The sequence below is a fragment of the Micromys minutus genome (genome assembly GCF_963924665.1).
Source record: "Micromys minutus genome assembly, chromosome: 5".
Classification (NCBI taxonomy): Eukaryota; Metazoa; Chordata; class Mammalia; order Rodentia; family Muridae; genus Micromys; species Micromys minutus.
The window spans coordinates 51,948,487-51,966,594 of record NC_137974.1 but is presented as its reverse complement, the minus strand read 5'-3'; the positions used below and the strand labels follow the sequence as shown (position 1 = coordinate 51,966,594).

Genomic DNA, 18,108 nt, shown 5'->3' with positions numbered 1-18,108 from the left:
GATAAAAATGTTTTCAGGCAGGACAGAAAGATGAGGAATGTGTAACATATGTTGTGGGGGAATGGTCCTCGCCACCCCACAGTCTGGTTGTGAAGTCTTTCCCTGGCTAAAAACGGAGCATTCTAGCACAATTAGCATGTGCTGTGAATCCAAGTTCCTTTTCTACAGAGATGTCTCAAGAAAGTCAAAGTAATAGGAAACCAGACACAAGGTCTATACAGTCTTACTCCTATCTCAGACTGTTAAAAATAAATAATAAGCTACTCTTAAGGCCTTTCTCTTATACCAGTTTGAACTGTTTATTTCAAAGAATGTCACTAAGAAAACTATAAAGGTTTACATAAAAATGTCTTGGGAGCAAGCACACCATAGGATATCCCCATATGTCATATACACCCTATGTACATGAGTAAATATTTAAACCAACCACATTTTGCTTCATTGAACACCCTTTTACTTTATCTGCTGTTGTCCTTCTCATTGCTCCCCATGTAATGTATTTGTCTCAAGTTAACAAGAGATCAAGTGGGATAAGGAATTCTACATTTAGGAGGAGGAGTCTCACGCTATAACCCAGACTGATATGCCAGGTCACTATCATCCTTCTGTCTTAGGCTTGAGTACCTGGTTTACAGATAATGAGCCATCAGCCTACATCGGAACTTCTAAGGATACTTATTAGTGAACATTGGGCCCATATAAGTGTGTGTGTGTGTGTGTGTGTGTGTGTGTGTGTGTGTGTGTGTGTGTGTGCTGCTCCCAATCAAACTCATGACCTTTGGTGTTAATCATTATTCATGCTGGCTTAGAATTTAAAAAAATTACATAGTAGGTGAAAAATTAAGGACCCCGTTTTAAAATTCCAAGGAAGAAGTTATGTAGAGAATAAAGATATAAAAAGGCCAAATTTTCCCCAGAACTCAGACTGCTAAGAGAAGCAAGAGTTAAGAGTCTAGCCTAAGCTGCTCAGCATGTTTGAGGCCAGTTACGTAGTACATACACACATCTCATGCACACACACACACACACACACACACACACACACAACATATACACTCACATACACACTCACACACACACACAACATATACACTCACATACACACTCACACACACACACACACACACACACACACATACACACACTCAAAAGAAAAGGTCAAAATCTGCAACAGTTAAGGTCAAAGGCTCATAATGCCCAAGTAATTATTAGAGCTTAATGATAATCCAGGCATAGTGGCTCAATCCCATAATCGCTGCACTTGGGAGATAGCCAGGAGTTTGTTGCTGTGGCTAACCTAGATATATAGTGTGCTCTGGGTCAGCAAAGTTAACATGCTAAGACTATGTCAATAAGAGAAGCTGGAAAAATGAACATTGCAAAGGACCTGACTTGAATTTCTCATACCCACATGGTGGCTTATCTGTAATTCTTGCTCCAGGAGAAGATGTTTCAGCCTGTGAAGTGTGCCTAAACTCACATGTACACACACACACACACATGCGCACACACACACACACACACACACACACACACACACACAAATGAAAATAAAACCTAAAGCAACAACAAAAAGTTAATAAAGTCTAACATTCCAACATTGGGAGGCTGAGGCAGAAAGACGGACACAAAGTCTAGGCTACTATAGGCTTCAGAGACCCTGTCGCCTGGATAGATGATAGATGATAGATAGATAGATAGATAGATAGATAGATAGATAGATAGATAGATAGATAGACATACAGACAGATAATTTTTTTTATAAAAACAGCATCATGAAGTAACTTCAGAGCAACACAAACCTCTGGGGTAACCAGACAGAATGTGAGTTGAAAGTGAAAACATTGCATGATCTATTTTTTCTATTATTGTTATGTTAAACCATGTAAACCTATTTATATCTCTTAAAATTAATTTTTAAGGGCTGGTAAGATGGCTCAGCGGTTAAGAGCACTGACTGTTCTTCCAGAGGTCCTGAGTTCAATTCCCAGCAACCACATGGTGGCTCACAACCATCTATAATGTGATCATCAGACAGCTACAGTTTACTTATATATAATAAATAAATAAATCTTTTTTTTAATTTTTTTATTTATTTTTTAACGACTTTATTTTACAAAACAAAGATAAATGTACAGATTTCAAACATTTTTTGCTTAAAATTATACATTTTTGTCAGTACTGTTTTTTCAGACATTGAAATAATTTTTACATAAAACCATATGAATATATTTTTTTAGTCAGTACTTGATTTTTTTCAAGGGCTTGACAGTATAGGTTTTCAATAAATAAATCTTTTAAAAAATAATTAAAAAATAAATAAATTTTAAACAGGTAGTTACTTATGTTCAAATGCTAAATCTCTAAGATTTACTTCTGGACTAAGAATAATCGCACTTACATCTGTAGCTCATGGAGCCAATGTAGAGCTTTAGCCATGGTGCGTCCATCATTACAGTGAGGCGTCGGGATTCCATACAAGTTAAACCTATGGAAACTTGCTGGGTTATACTTTCGGTTCTTTGCTTCTCCTGTGGGTGGTAGAAGCAGGAAACAAGACTTCTGAGTTAAGCCACACACAAAGAAAATGGTTTATTTTAGGGAAAGCGTGGTTTTTTCTCCTTGGCACAGAATCATAGGGCAAGACTGGAACGTACCCAGACAGGAAGCTGTGCAGACTCGGCTACAGATAGTAAAGGCCCTCACCTGCACATGCTGAGACACCACAGAACGTAACGTACAGAGCTCCTGGTGTTCGTGTCAGTATGAAGCTGTGGCTTATATGTGCAATCTCGGTACATAGGAAGCTGATAGAAGGATGGTGAGTTCCAGGCCTGCCTGAGCCACATAGTGAGATCAAGTCTCAGAAATAAAAAATAAATTAATTAATTAAATAAATAAATAAATAAATAAATAATTGGAAAACTCAGACAAACAAACAAACCATAGACACCACCCACAACTGGTAAGATTAATAAATGAATTCAGGAAAGCTGAAAGATACAAAAATCAATATAGAAAAATGACTGGGGGGGGGGCAATCTGTAACTACCAGAGTCAGCAGAATGACTGTCCACATGAGGCAGGAGGTCTGGTGCACAATGCCTCAGTAGTCAGTGTTGGTAAAAATTTCCAGTCTGGTACTGGGCAGTTTATTATAGGCATATTGACGTATAGTACAATTTAGAAAACAAGTTTCTTGGTATGTTTCAGAAACTTATATTCCAAAAGCTAGAAAACTTAGAAGAGATGAGGAAGTATAGCATTATTTGCAGATAATATGGTTTTATATATAAAAGACCGTAAAATCTTCACCAGGAACCCTCTACAAATAATAAACACTTTTGACAAAGTAGTAAAATACAAAATTAACACAAAAAATCAGTACCCTTCCCATATACCAAGGACAAAGAGACTGAGAAAGAAGTGGGGAGAACAACACCTTACACACATACACATGTGCGTACATGCACACTTGCTCACACACTCACACACACAGTTTGCTCTAACCAAGAAAGTAAAAGACATAATAAAAACTTTAAGACATGAAGGAAAAAACTGAGTAAGACATCAAAGGATGAAAAGATCACCCATGCTCACAGATCATAGAGTTAATACAGTGAAACAGTCATCTTACTAAAAGCAATGTACAGATTCAATGCAATGCCCATCAAAATCCTAATGCAATTCTTCATGGACCTTGAAAGAACAACTTTCAGCTTCATATGAAAACACACACACACACACACACACACACACACACACACACACAGTGCGCTCATGCGGGAAAAGAATAGCTAAAATAAACCTTAAAATAAAAGATAAAAGAAATGCACAGGGTATCACCACCAATCTCAAACTGTACTACAGAGCTACAGTAATAAAACTTAGAATGGTACTTGTATAAAAACAGACATGTTGGGCAATGGCATGGAATTGAAGACCCAGATATAATTCCATATACATCTGGACACCTGATGTTTGATAAAGAAGCCAGAGTACACACAAGAAAAAAACAGACAGCATTTTAACAAATAATGCTGGGTAGTGTAGGTGGCTGCACATAGAAAATTCAAAAAGCTTTATATGTATGTATATCATAAAATGCTCAACTCCAAATCTATCAAGAACCTGAATATAAGGTCACATACTTTATTGGATAGAAGAGACAGTGAGAAATTGTCATGAACTCATTGGCACAAGAAAAAACTTTCTGAACAGAACACTAATAGCACAGGCACTACAAACAACAATTAATAAATAGGACCTCAAGAAACTGGGAAACTTCTCTACGGGAAATGGCAATATCATTCAAACAAAGGAGCAGGCCACACCAAGAGAAAAAAGATAAGTATGACATCAGATAGTGGGTCAGTAGCTAAAATACATAAAGAACTAAATCACAACCAGACATCAAGGAAACAACCCAACTAAAAATTGAAATACAGAAATAAGCATAACATTCACCAAAGATGAAGACAAAAGGAACAAAGAGATGTCCTTAGCCATCAGGAAATTCCAACAGTCAAATGACCAAAATCAATAAAACAAATGATAACTCATGCAGGGTTGTCATTTGTGGAGTTAAAGGTATGAATGTGGGGGAAAGGAAAGACTTATCCATTGTTGATGGGCATGCACCTTGTACAGACATTTTGGAAAGCAATGTAGTAATTCCTTAGGAAGCAGGAAATAGATTTACCTAAAGATCCAGTGATGCAACTCTTGGAAATATACCCAAAGAACTCTGTATCCTACTACAAAGACATTCACTCGTCCATATCCATTGCCGCTCAATTCATAATACCCAGAAACTTGAAACAGCCTAGATGTCCATTAATGGATGAATGGATAAAGAAAATGCGATGCATGTAGACAATGAAGTATTATTCAGCAGCTAAAAATATGAAATTCTTGAACACATGGGTGGGGTTAGGAAAAAATCATCCTGGATGAGATAACATAGACCCAAAAAAGACAATTAAGGTATGTAGTCACTTTTTATAGATTTAGATGTTAAGACTTCAATAATCAAGTTACTATTAATATAATCACTGAAGTTCAGTATAGACTAAGGAATTGAGGGAGAAAAAGATCTTCCAAGGACAGGGAACTAGAATATATACTTATGGATATATACGAGGAAATATAAATGGGTAATTAAATGGAGGCGCTGAGAAGAGGGGTAAGGGAAGAACAACTGACAGTAAAGGGATATTTAAAGGATCATACAAAAATCTAACACAGCAGAAGCTTCTTAAAATGCACACATATACGAAAGAAATCTAAGTGGTATCACCAGTCAGAGCCCCAACTGGACAAACACTTGTCACTAAATGAAACCCTCAATTTCAGTGATGGATTACATCTAATTGTGTTGTTGTCCGGAGAGACCCCCAGGAAACCCCCAAACAACCCAGGCTCTCTGTTTGATATCTTTCTGAATACTATCTATTTCCATGCAGTTTGTATTTATTCAAGAAGTATCATTTCTACAGGGCTACAAATAAGTGCACTTTAAAGACTTCACGGACCGTGTTGTCACCGAACATTGTCCCTGGTGTGCTATTTAAAGCAACAGGTTTTGAGATTCGTTTACCTGCATGTTTGTTTGTTTATTTGCTTGCTTGCTTATAATTGAGACATGGTCATACTGTGTAGTTCTGATTGTCATGGAACTCTCCATATAGTTCATGCTGCTTTTGAATTTAAAGTTGTTTCTGCTTCTGCCACTCAGGTGCTAAGATTAAAGGTGTGTGCCATCACTTGAAGCTGATTTTAATTTTAATTATGTATCTATGTAGGAGTATGAGCATATGAGGTCAGGTGTCACAGGGATCCCGTGGAACTAGAGTTACAAGTGGTTGTAGACTGACTGGTGTGGGTGATGGCAACCAAATGGCAGCCTGCAAGAACATGCACATTTTCAACCACTGAGCCATTGCTCTAGTCGGTTAACAACTAGTCTTAAATATATATCAGATTCCACGAAGCCACAAAGGGTCAGATTTTATTTATCTAAACCTAGATTCTTCAGTGAAATCCAATGGATAAAGGTCAGAAAAACATTCAGCTTATCATCTGTAGTTATCCTGAGCTAATAATGTTACATGGTAACATTTGCTTTTTCTTCATTTTTAATATCCAAATTGTCTATAATTAGTTTAAGCCTCAGCACCTGAATAAGTAAGTGAAAAAAAGAAAAAAAGAAAAGAAAAGAAAATGTAGATAGTATAATGTTCATAAAGCTAATGTACCTTCCATAAAATCAGCAAATGAAAACAATTTTGGCCGCATTATTGTTTATTAGAGCTGTTCTAAGTATAGTTTTAATACTCTTGTGTGTGTAATGAGCAAATAATGCATGTGTGTGATGTGAGCGTGTGTGTGTGTGTGTGTGTGTGTGTGTGTGTGTGTGTGTGTGTGTGTGTGTGTGTGTGCTATTTCAGATTGCATGTGAAGGCCACAGAACCTTAGATGGCATGATTTTCTTCTTCTACTTTGTTAAGACGGGGTTTCTTTGATATTTTCTGCCAATGCATACCTAGGCTATCTGGCCTGAGGTCTTTCAGAAACTCTCCCAACTGGAATTACAAACACATCATACTCTACTCAGCTTTATGTGGGTTCTAAAGGTATAAACAATTCCTCATACTTGCCCAGCAAGCACTTTACCAACTAAAGAATGTATTCAGCCCTATTTTAAGTAGTTTCCAAGAATTCACCAATTTACACAAGCACACACACACACACACACACACACACACACACACCCTCATAAACACACATAGACACACACATTTAATTATGGTTATCTGTTGTTGTGTCTGTTTTCTTATAGGCTTTTGCTATTCTGAAACATGGTCTTACATAGCCAAGGATAGCCTAGAAGTTCTAGTATCTTCCTACATAAGTCATCATGGCCAGCTACAAATAAACATTCTAACAAAACCAGGTAGAGTGGAACATTCCAATAGTTGCCTCACTTGGGAGATGGAGACTGAAATATCAAAAGGTCAAGGTAGCCTTCAGCTACATACTACATTTTAGGCAAAATGCTATTTTCATAAAAACTGTGGCATAAAGTATAAAGAAAGACAGGTTGGGAAGCAGAAGGAGAAAGATAAGGAGTCATAAGGAGAGGCAAGAAGTCAAGGGCAGGAGGATACTATGTTCAAGTGACAAGGACAGCAGCAGTTGGAGACAAAGGCAGAGACTATCCATCCTTGGGAACACATTAAGGAGTGTTGAAACCAGCAGAGATTAGCTGAGAACGAAGAGACTAGCAGACTCCACACAGGGCTTTCTCAAGACCCAAATCAGAGTCTAATAACTTCATTATTGTATCCAGACTGCATATCCATTATGTAACATATCCATTCACATATTTTTAATTCAGGTGTATTTTATAGCACTATAAAATTTATGTTGATCCTTAAAATCATTCCACTGCTGCAAAGTGATTAGACAAGATCTCTTAGTAGCTAATAGTGGTTGTTGTAGGCCCCAAGCTAAGCATTTTGCATGTACTCGACTCTCACAAGGTCGCCATGGCACTCAAGAACTAAGATGGATTGATGATCAGCTATACACACTATTCAAGTTCTAAGACAGAAAATGAGCAAACTAAAACTTGATTCAAACCTGTTCAATTCATAACCTTACACACTTGGCCAAGATTGGTGTGGCACACCTCTAGTCCTTGCTGGGGGAGGGGTGGAAAGCAGAGGGCTGAGAAGGAAAGTTATTACTTAAGTCTAAGAGTTCAAGAGTGACTTGCAGTATCAATATACAACCTGAAGTTAACCCTGTGGAACAGCTCTTCTCACCCAAATCCTGCCAAGAGAGAGCTGGTCTCATAAAAGTGCTGTCACTCCTAAGTTAACAGGCTCCCAGACTCACAGGTGGGACAGGCTCCAGTCAAAGAGAGAAAGACCAGCTAACACAAGAGATAACCAGATAGAAAGAGGCAAGCACAACAACTTAATCAAAAGAAGCCAAGGCTACTTGACATCATCAAAACCCAATTCTCCCACCACAGCAACTGCTGGAAACCCCAAAAGTCTGAAAAAGTAAGATTCTGATTTAAAATCACATCTCATGATGATTATAGAGGGATTTAAGCAGGTTGTAAATACCTCCCCCCAAAAAATACAGAAGAACGTGAGTAAACAAGTAGAAAATCTTAAAGAAAAAACACAAAAATCCCTTAAAGAATTACAGGGAAACATAATTAAACGAGTGAAGGAATTGAGCAGACCCATTCAGGATCTAATAATGGAAATAGATACAATTTTAAAAAATCACAAAGGGAGACAACTGTGAAGATAGAAAATCTAGGAAAGAGATCAGGAGTCACAGTTGCAACCATCACCAACAGAATACAAGAGATGGAAGAGAAAATCTCAGGTGTAGAAGATACCAAAAAAATTTTTGACACAATAGTCAAAGAAAATGCAAAATGCAAAAAGCTCCTAATCCAGGAAATCCACGACAAAATGAGAAGGCCAAACCTAGGATAATAGATAAAGAAGAGGGCGAAGATTCCCAACCTAAAGGGCCAGTAAATATCGTCAACAAAATTTTTAAAAATTTCTGTAACCTAAAGAAATAGATGCCCATGAACATACAAAAAGCCTACAGAATTCCAAATAGACTGGACCAGAAAAGAAAATTCTCCCATCACGTAATAATCAAAACACCAAATGCACAAAACAAAGCAAAACTCTCAATTACCACAGATGGAGAAACCAAAATATTCCATGACAAAACAAAACTTACACACTATCTTTCCACAAACCCAGCCCTACAAAAGATAATAGACGAAAAAACTCCAACACAAGGGGGAAAACCACACCCTATAAAAAGCAAGAAAGTAATCTTCTTTCAACTAACTCAAAAAAATATAGCCACACAAACAAGGTTGGTTCAATATAGGAAATAAACTGAGAATTCACAGCAAAGGAATATTGAATGGCTGAGAATCGCCTAAAGAAATGTTCAAAGTCCTTAGTGATCAGAGAAATGCAAATCAAAATGACCGTGAGATTCCACCTTACACCAATCAGAATGGCTAAGATCAAAATCTCAGATGACAACACATGTTTGCAAGGGTGTGGAGAAAGAGGAACCCTCCTCCATTATTGGTGGGGTTGCAAACTGATACAACCACTCTGGAAATCAATTTGTATGTTCCTCAGAAAATTGGAAATAGATCTACCTAAAGACCCAGCAATATCACTCTTGGGAATATACCCAAAAGATGTCCCACCATGCCAAAGGGGCACATATTCTACCATATTCATAGTGGCCTTATTTGTGATAGCCAGAAGCTGGAAACAACTCAGATGTCCCAGGACAGATGAAATGCACTATTACAGTGAAGAGAGAGAACTTGTAGAGCCCTTCTCCAACAGAAAGACAGGCATCAAGTGAGTAATGGGGTTTCTATCTCCCAGTCAAAACTCTGACCCATAATTGTTCCTGTCTGAAAGAACTGTGGGATGGAAGTAGAAAATAGCCTAAGGAAAAGGGTCCTGTGACAGGCCCAAATGGGGATTCAGCTCAAGGGGAGGACTCAAGACCTGACACCACTACTGAGGCTATGGAAAACTAACAAAAAGGGACCTGTCATGCCTGTCCTCTAAAATACCCAACAAGCAGCTGGAAGAGTCAGAGGCAAATATTTGCACCCAACCAATGAACAGAAACTACTGACCCCTGTGGGTGAATTATGGAAAAGCTGGATGAAGCTGAGAAGGGTAACCCTATAAGAGAACCACCAGTCTCAATTAACCTGAACCCCGTGATCTTTCAGACACTGGATCACCAAACAAGCAGCATACACCAACTGATATGAGGCCCCCAACCATGTAAAGTAGAGGAAACTTAGGTCTGGGTTCGGTCAGAGAAAATGTACCTAACCCTCAAGAGACTGGAGGGCACCAGGGAGTTTAGATGTTTGGTGGGTTGGATGGAATGGATACATCCTCATGGAGATGGGGGTGAGGGAGATAGGGGTGAGGGAGAGGCAGGATGGAGGTATGAAATGTGGAACACTCAGAGGGTGGACAGGTAGTTAGGAAATAAAATCTTGAGTATGAATATAAAAAATAAAAAAAAAATAAAGAAATTGGAGAGAGCATACACTAGGAACTTGACAGCACATCAAAAAGCTCTAGAACAAAAAGAAGCAAATATAACTGAGAGAAAGAGATGGCAGAAAATAATCAAACTCTGTGCTGAAATCAACCAAGTAGAAACAAAAAGAATTATACAAAGAATCAACAAAACCAGGACTTGGTTCTTTGAGAAAATTAACAAGATAGATAAACCCTTAGGCAAACAAACCAGAGGGCACAGAGACAATATCCAAATTAACAAAATCAGAAATGAAATGAGACATAACAACAAAACTGAGAAAATCCAAAAAGAAAAAAAGTCATCAGATCCTACTGTAAAAACCTATACTCAACCAATCTGAATGAAATGAACAATTTCCTGGACAGATACCAGGTACCAAAGTAAAATCAGATCAGATAAGCCATCTAAACTATCCCATAACCCCTTTTTTAAAAAGCCATCATTTAAAGTCTTCAAACCAAAAAAAAAAAAAAAAAATTATCCAGGAACAAATGGGTTTAGTGCAGAATTCTGTTAGAACCTTAAAGAACACCTAATGCCAATACTCTTCAAACTATTCCACAAATTAGAAACAGAAGGAATACTACCCAATTACTTCTATGAAGAAACATTATGCTTATACCTGAACCAGTCAAAGACCCAACAAAAAAGACATTAGACCAATTTCACTAATGAATATTGATACAAAAATACTCAATAAAATTCTCACAAATTGAATCCAAGAACACATCAAAAAAATCATTCATCATGATCAAGTAGGCTTCATCCCAGGGATGCAGGGATGGTTCAATATATATAAATCCATCAACATAATCCACTATATGAAAAATTCAAAGACAAAAACTACATGATTATCTCCTTAGATGCTAAGAAAGCATTTGACAAAATTCAGCACCCCTTCATGTTAAAGTCTTGGAAAGATATGGAATTCAAGGCCTATACCTAAACATAGTAAAAACAATATTCAGCAAACCAATGGCCAACATCAAACTAAATAGAGAGAAACTTAAAGCAATCCTACTAAAATCAGGGACTAAAAAATCCTGTACCCTCTCTCCCTACCATTTAATATAGTACTCAAAGTTCTAGCGCAAGCAATTAGACAACAAAAGTAGGCCAAAGGAATACAAATTGGGAAGAAAGAAGTCAAAATATCACTATTTGCACATGATATGATAGTATACTTAAGGCACCCCAAAAATTCCACCAGAGAACTCCAAAACCTGATAACTTCAGCAATGTGGCTAGACATAAAATTAACTCAAACAGATCAGTAGCCTACCTCTACTCAAATGATAAACAAGGCTGAGAAAAAAATTAGGAAAATGACATTCTTCACAATAGTCACTAACAATATAAAATACCTTGTGACTCTAACCAAACAAGTGAAAGATCTCTATGACAAGACCTTCAAGTCTCTGAAGAAAGAAATCAAAGAAGATCTCAGAAGATGGAAAGATCTCCCATGCTCATGGATTTGCAGGATTAATATTATAAAAATGGTCATCTTGCCAAAAGCAATCTACAAATTCAATGCAATTCCCATTAAAATTCCAACTCAATTCTTCATAGAGTTATAGAAATTTGCAAATTCATTTGGAATAACAAAAAGCCCAGGATAACCAAAACTATTCTCAATAATAAAAGAACTTCTGGGGGAATCACCATTTCTGTATTACAGAGCAATATTGATAAAACTGCATGATACTGGTACAGAGACAGGAAGATAGATCATTGGAATAGAATTGAAGACCCAGAAATGAACCCACACACCTGTGGTCACTTGATCTTTGACAAAGGAGCTAAAACTATCCAGTGGAGAAAAAAAAAAAGAGCAGTTACAACAAACGATGCTGGTTCAGGTGCTGGTTCAACTGGTGGTCAGAATGTAGAAGAGTGCAAATCAACCCATTCCTATCTTCTTGTACAAAGCTTAAGTCAAAGTGGATCAAGTACCTCCACATAAAACCAGATACAGCCAAACTAATAGAAGAAAAAGTGGGGAATAGCCTCAAACACATGGGCACTGGGGAAATTTTCCTCAACAGAACACCAATGGCTTATGTTCTAAGATCAACTATAGACAAACGGGACCTCATAAAATTGCAAACCTTCCGTAAGGCAAAGGACACTTTCATTAAAACAGCCTACAACAGATTGAGAAAAGGTCTTTGCCAATCCTACATTTGATAAAGGGCTAATATCCAGGAAATACAAAGAACTCAATAAGTTAAACTCCAGAGAATCAAATAGCCCGTTAAAAATTGAAGTATAGAGTAAAACAATGAATTCTCAACTGAGGAATACAGAATGGCTGAGAAGCATCTAAAGAAATGTTTAACATCCTTAGTCATCAGAGATATTCAAATTTAAAAAATCCTGAGATCCCACCTTAAACCAGTTAGAATGGCTAAAATCAAAATCTCAGGTGGCAACAGATTTTGTCCAGGATGTAGAGAAAGAGGAACATTCCTTCATTGTTTTCGGGATTGTAAGCTGGTACACCCACTTTGGAAATCAGTCTGGTGGTTCCTTAGAAAATTGGACATAGTACTACTTGAGGACCCAGCTACACCACTCCTGAGCATATACCCAAAAGATGATCCAAAACATAACAAGGACATATGCTCCACTATGCTCATAGCAGCTTTATTTATAATAGCCAGGAGCTGGGGGAAAAAAACCCAGATGTCCTTCAACAGAGGAATGGATACAGAAAATGTGATACATTTACACAGTGGAGTGTTAATCAGCTATTAAAAACAATGACTTCAAAACGCACAGGCCATCTGCCACTAGGAACAGCGGAGATCCAGAGACACAGGCCTGGTGAGACTGTGCTGAGAGTATCTGGGTCACAGAGAGGTCTGGGCTGAGGGCGCGGAAAGCACACCCCCCATAGGTTCAGGCAACAGGAACTCTGCCGTAGGGACTCGGTTTCCACCCGCAGGGCCCGTGCGTGCGGACCAAATGCTCAGGCCATGTGCCACCAGGAACAGCAGAGATCCAGGGACAACTTTAAAATAAAGTTGTTCAATTAAAAATAATAATAATAATAATAAAAACAATGACTTCATGAAATTCTTAGGCAAATGGATTGAAACTAGAAAATATCATTCTGAGTGAGGTAATCCATCACAAAAGAACACACATGGTATGCACTCACTTCTAAGTGTATATTAGCCCTAAAGCTAGGAATACACAAGATACAATTCACAGACCACATGAAGCTCAGGAAGGAAGTGCAAAGTGTAGATGAAAAGTCTTTCTGAAAAGGGGAAACAAAATACTCAAAGTAGAAAATATAGTGACAATGTGTAGAGCAGAGACTGAAGGAAAAGTCATCCAGAGACTGCCCCAGCTCAGAATTCACCCCATATACAGACACCAAACCCAGACAATTATTGAGGATGCCAAGAAGTGCATGTTGATAGGAGCCTGATATAGGAGTCTCCTGAGAGGCTCTGCAGGAGTCTGACAAATACACAGGCAGATGCTCACACCAACCATTGGACTGAGCACAGGGTCCCCAATGGAGGAGTTAGAGAAAGGACTTAAAGAGCTTAAGGCATTTGTAACCCATAGAAAGAGCAGTAATATCAACCAACCAGACCCCCACACACACAGAGAGAGCTCCCAAGGACTAAACAACCAACCTAAGAGTACACATGCAAGACCCATGGCTCTAGCTACATATGTAGCAGAAGATGGCCTTGTCAGACAGCAATGGGAGGAGAGGCCCTCATCCTGGCAAGGCTTGATGCCACAATGGAGGGAAAATGCCGGGATGGAGAGTGGGTGGGTGGACGAGGTAGCACTCTCATAGAAGCAGAAAGTGTGGATTCGATAGGCGGTTTCCAGAGAGAAAACCAGGAAAGAGGCTAACATTTGAAATGTATACAAATAAAATGTTCAATTTTTAAAAAAGAGTTTAAGAGCATTCTAGGCAATGAAGATTCTTAAATGTGGTAAGGGGTGGTGCTGACATTCTAATAAGTATTGTAATCACTAAAGCTAAAACCACTAAATAAAATAAGATCCTATATTTCCTTTTTCTCAGCTGACATTATACTTTATTTATCATTGTCGTGCCTGTGAGTTGAGAAGTGTACCACAGTGCAGAGGTCAGAAAACAACTTTCCATATTCTTCTTTCTCAACAGGGTTATGTGGGTTCTGGTGATTAAACTCTGGTCACAAGCTATTTGTTTTGCTTTGCTTTGTTTTATGTACATTCTGAGGATTAAATGCTGGTGACAAGGTTTGCATGGTAAACTCCCTTACCCAATGAGCCATCTCACTATGATTTTTATTGTAATAATACACGTCTGCATTTATTTTATTGTTTTTCTTGCGGTCTTGAAAGCAAGTACTCACTTGAGTCAAGAAGAAACTAGAATTTGCTGGGTAGGACAGAGTGGCCTCAAACTTCTGGCAGCCCTCCTACCTCAGCTTCCTTAATGCTGAGATTATAGGAGTGAGTTGCCATACCAAACTATTTCCTTTCATTCATTTGTGTATTTATTCATTCATTTATTTATTTATTTTTGAGGCACGGTCTCAATATATATAGCTTAGGGTAACCTGGAACTCAGAGATATTTGTTTCCCTTAACCTTCAGAGTACTGGGGTTACAGGCTTGGACCACCATTCAGGGCACTTGCTTGCTTGCTTATTAGGTTGCTGGTATTCTTCTTCTTAAATATATAGCTTCAATATGCACACCATGCTAACCTCAAACCTGCAGTCCTCTTTTAGCCTCTTGAGAGCTGGGATTATAATCACCTACTATCATGCCTAGCTAGTTCTATATTTTAAGAAAGCAATACATTTGTCTACATGTTCCCAGCTACCACGGTTTATCATGCTTTGAATAATAGTAAATTGCCATGTGTGGATCAATTGCATCATCCATGAGGTGTCTAACTTCATGAACATTATGCTCTGGGCATTTCTTGACAAATTTGAGGGTCTCAGACCCACTTTCTTCTGGGCAAAACTTACCTGCAAAATAATCATTGTGAGAGACAGTGTACAAATCATGTCCTTCCTGTCCTTCTTTAAGCACATCTTCGAAGGATTTTGGTGGATTAACAATGTCACGAGCAGACAGTTCTGAAGAAAGAATCAACAAGATCAATATTAAGACCTCCTGGCTATTTGTTGTATATAGAAACTACATCCAATGACAAGTTTGGTCTGATGGGGTCATAAGCTACACATAATGCCTAGAAGATCGCATAGCCAATATAAACAAATATTTATCATCAAAAACAAGATAAGATAGACATTGTGGAGGAAGGAGGATCAGGACTTCAAAGCCAGCCTGGGTGACATAGTGAATTTGAGGCCAGCTTAGGCTACATGTGACCCTGCCTTAAAAGAGAGGGGCAGGGAGGGAGAGGAGAGAACGAGAAAGGATCAGGAGGAGGAGGAAGGGAGGAGAGGGAAGGGATAGGGAGGGGAGAGAATAAGTCTATGCATCATTTTGCTGTAGAGTTCTGAGCATTCTAAAGATGAGAATTCTGCCAGAACTGCTGGGTTAACCTCAGCCGTGCTCCAACTCCAGTTAAATTCTCAGTCCAGAGACTTGAGAGAATGAGCTTATATTTGATCCCAGCTTCCTGGGAAAATGCAAACAATTCTGAATCCCAAATTAGAAACACTGTTATCCAGTAGAATGTAACAGTGCAAATTTGGGCAGTTATAATTTGAAGCACAAACACCTAGTCTGTTTTGATCTGAATCTCCACTCTCGACATAGCCAGAGGTAACAGGGAACTCATGGAGTCAAGAAGAAATTCCTCCTCCCAAAATTCTCAGTTTACATAGTGAGCTGTCTTGTTTCACTTACTGTTCTTCCAAGGCTGGGGGTTGAATGTGGGTATGCATACTAGACACTACGCTGTGTCTCTTGCCCTCTTTTTTTTTTCAGACAGGATCCTTACATACACATACACACAAGAGATTGTCCCGCCTCAGCCACTGAGTGCTAGGATTATAGGCACAACGTTCCATCTCAATTTAAATGTAAAGTCTTTCTTACAGGCTCATGTATTTGAATTCTCTCCCTGCTAGGTAGCATGGTTTGGGGAGGTTGGCAGGTAAGTGGATGCTGGGCTGTTATAGCCCAGTCTCGCTTTTATTCACTACTTCCTACTCCATGGATATGTGAGAGTGCCTTGGCTGCCATGAACTCCACCAAGTTTTCCTTATCATAATGGACTGTGCTTTCCCAAAATATGAGACCAAATTAACCCATCCATGAGTTGATTCTGCCAGTCATCATAACAAGAATGGCAGCTAATGGACACCACTATGCCCAGCTTACTCAATATTTTTTATGAAATTTTTTTCTTATTTGAAATGGGGTCTCTTATAACTCTGGTGGCCTTGAACTCCTGATCTTTCTCCTCTGCCTCCCAAATTCTGGAGTTATAGACATGTGCCACTGTACCTGGCTATTACCTAATAATCTTTTAAATGTCACCCCACCCCCTGTTCCCTGATTCCTGACAATCTGTCAATATGTATTACTATGTTAATCTCACCGGCCCTCTTTTGGCTTTTCTGTCAGGGACTGAAGTCTTTGAACTAACCACTAATGCTATCAGAAGTTGGTGATAGACTACTTGCCTTCTTGTATGAGACCCCAGTCCCAATCTCCTGAAAGAGTATGGAGCGGGAGGAGGAGGGAAAGAAGAAGGAAGAAGGGAGAAATGGGGGGAGAAAATGAAGAAGGTAGGATGGAGGGAGGGAAAGAGAGAAAAGAAGGAGAGAGAGAGAGATAGAGAGAGAGAGAGAGAGAGAGAGAGAGAGAGAGAGAGAGAGATAGGTCATGTTCAAATAATATGAAAGGAAAAACACTGTAGTAGCACATGTCAGCCAGCATAGCATCTAGCAAAGCTCCAGGCCCAGTTGGGCTGTACAGTGAGACCTATTTTTAAAACCAAAGTTAAAAGATTCTCTGTGGTTGCAACTCAGAGATAGAAGACTTGACTGGCTTGCCAAGATTCAATCCATAATAGAAAAAATTTTCCTATAAAACACTACTTGAAGATTTTTAAATATTTTACCCAAAGATTTTTAGATGTTTATGTTTAATGTACAAAGACATATTATAATATGTCTCTTTCATTGGGTATATGTCTTAAATGATAATTCAAACCCCACAGTGTGGCTTATGTCTGTAATCCCAGAGCTTGGGAAGTAGAGGGGAAGGTTCGAGTGCAAACATGAAGCTGGTAGATACCTTATCTTGAAAAACACAGTAAGTGATTAAGTAAGTAACTGAAGGAAGGTCGGTTAGTGGAACCTAATGAAGACTATATCCTCCAAGTGTTTTGACAGAAAAGTGTCTGGCATATAATGGGCTATGCTTCAGGATCAGACTGACTACAGTCAGAATCCAGTGGGATGCCAGGCATGATGAACGACATCTTTCATCCCAGCCCTCCAGAGGCAGAGGAAGGTAGATCTCTAAGAGTTCAAAGTTTTTTTTGGGGGGGGGGCTTAAGATAAATTTTTATTGCCAAAATATTGTATTCACATATCTTTTTTTAAATGGTTCTATATTTTTTGGTTTTTTTTAACTTTATTTTAAAAAACAAAGATAAATGTACAAATTTTAAGCATTTTTGCATAAAAGTATATGAATACATTTTTGTCATTGCTTGGCTTTTTTCCCCCAAAGGTTTGACAGTGTGCATTAAGGTCTTACTAGTTACAATGAGCATAAAGTACGTGTAAAACAGGATGTAACCCGGAATTAGTCAAAGTTTTCTGGGTGTGTAAGGACTGAGCATAATGGTTTTTTCTTTTCTTTTCTTTTTTCTTTTCTTGAACGTCACACAGTCTGTGAGTTGTTTCTGGGGTGTTCAGAGCTTTCTGGGGTTAGTATCCCATTATCAGTGACTGCATATTATGTCTGTTCTTTTGTGACTGGGTTATCTCACTCAGGATGATA

The 18,108-nt window shown here is 38.4% G+C and overlaps 1 protein-coding gene across 1 annotated transcript in view; it reads right to left on the bottom strand.

Annotated features, from left to right (window-relative positions):
- Positions 1-18,108, bottom strand: part of EFHB (EF-hand domain family member B) — a gene marked incomplete at both ends in the record, with an annotated part of 62,006 nt that overhangs the window by 24,211 nt on the left and 19,687 nt on the right. The window contains 2 exons of the mRNA XM_080917176.1: positions 2,402-2,531; positions 15,147-15,257. Of these exons, the coding sequence (XP_080773302.1) occupies positions 2,402-2,531; positions 15,147-15,257 (241 nt within the window). The remainder of the gene's footprint in view (positions 1-2,401; positions 2,532-15,146; positions 15,258-18,108) is intronic.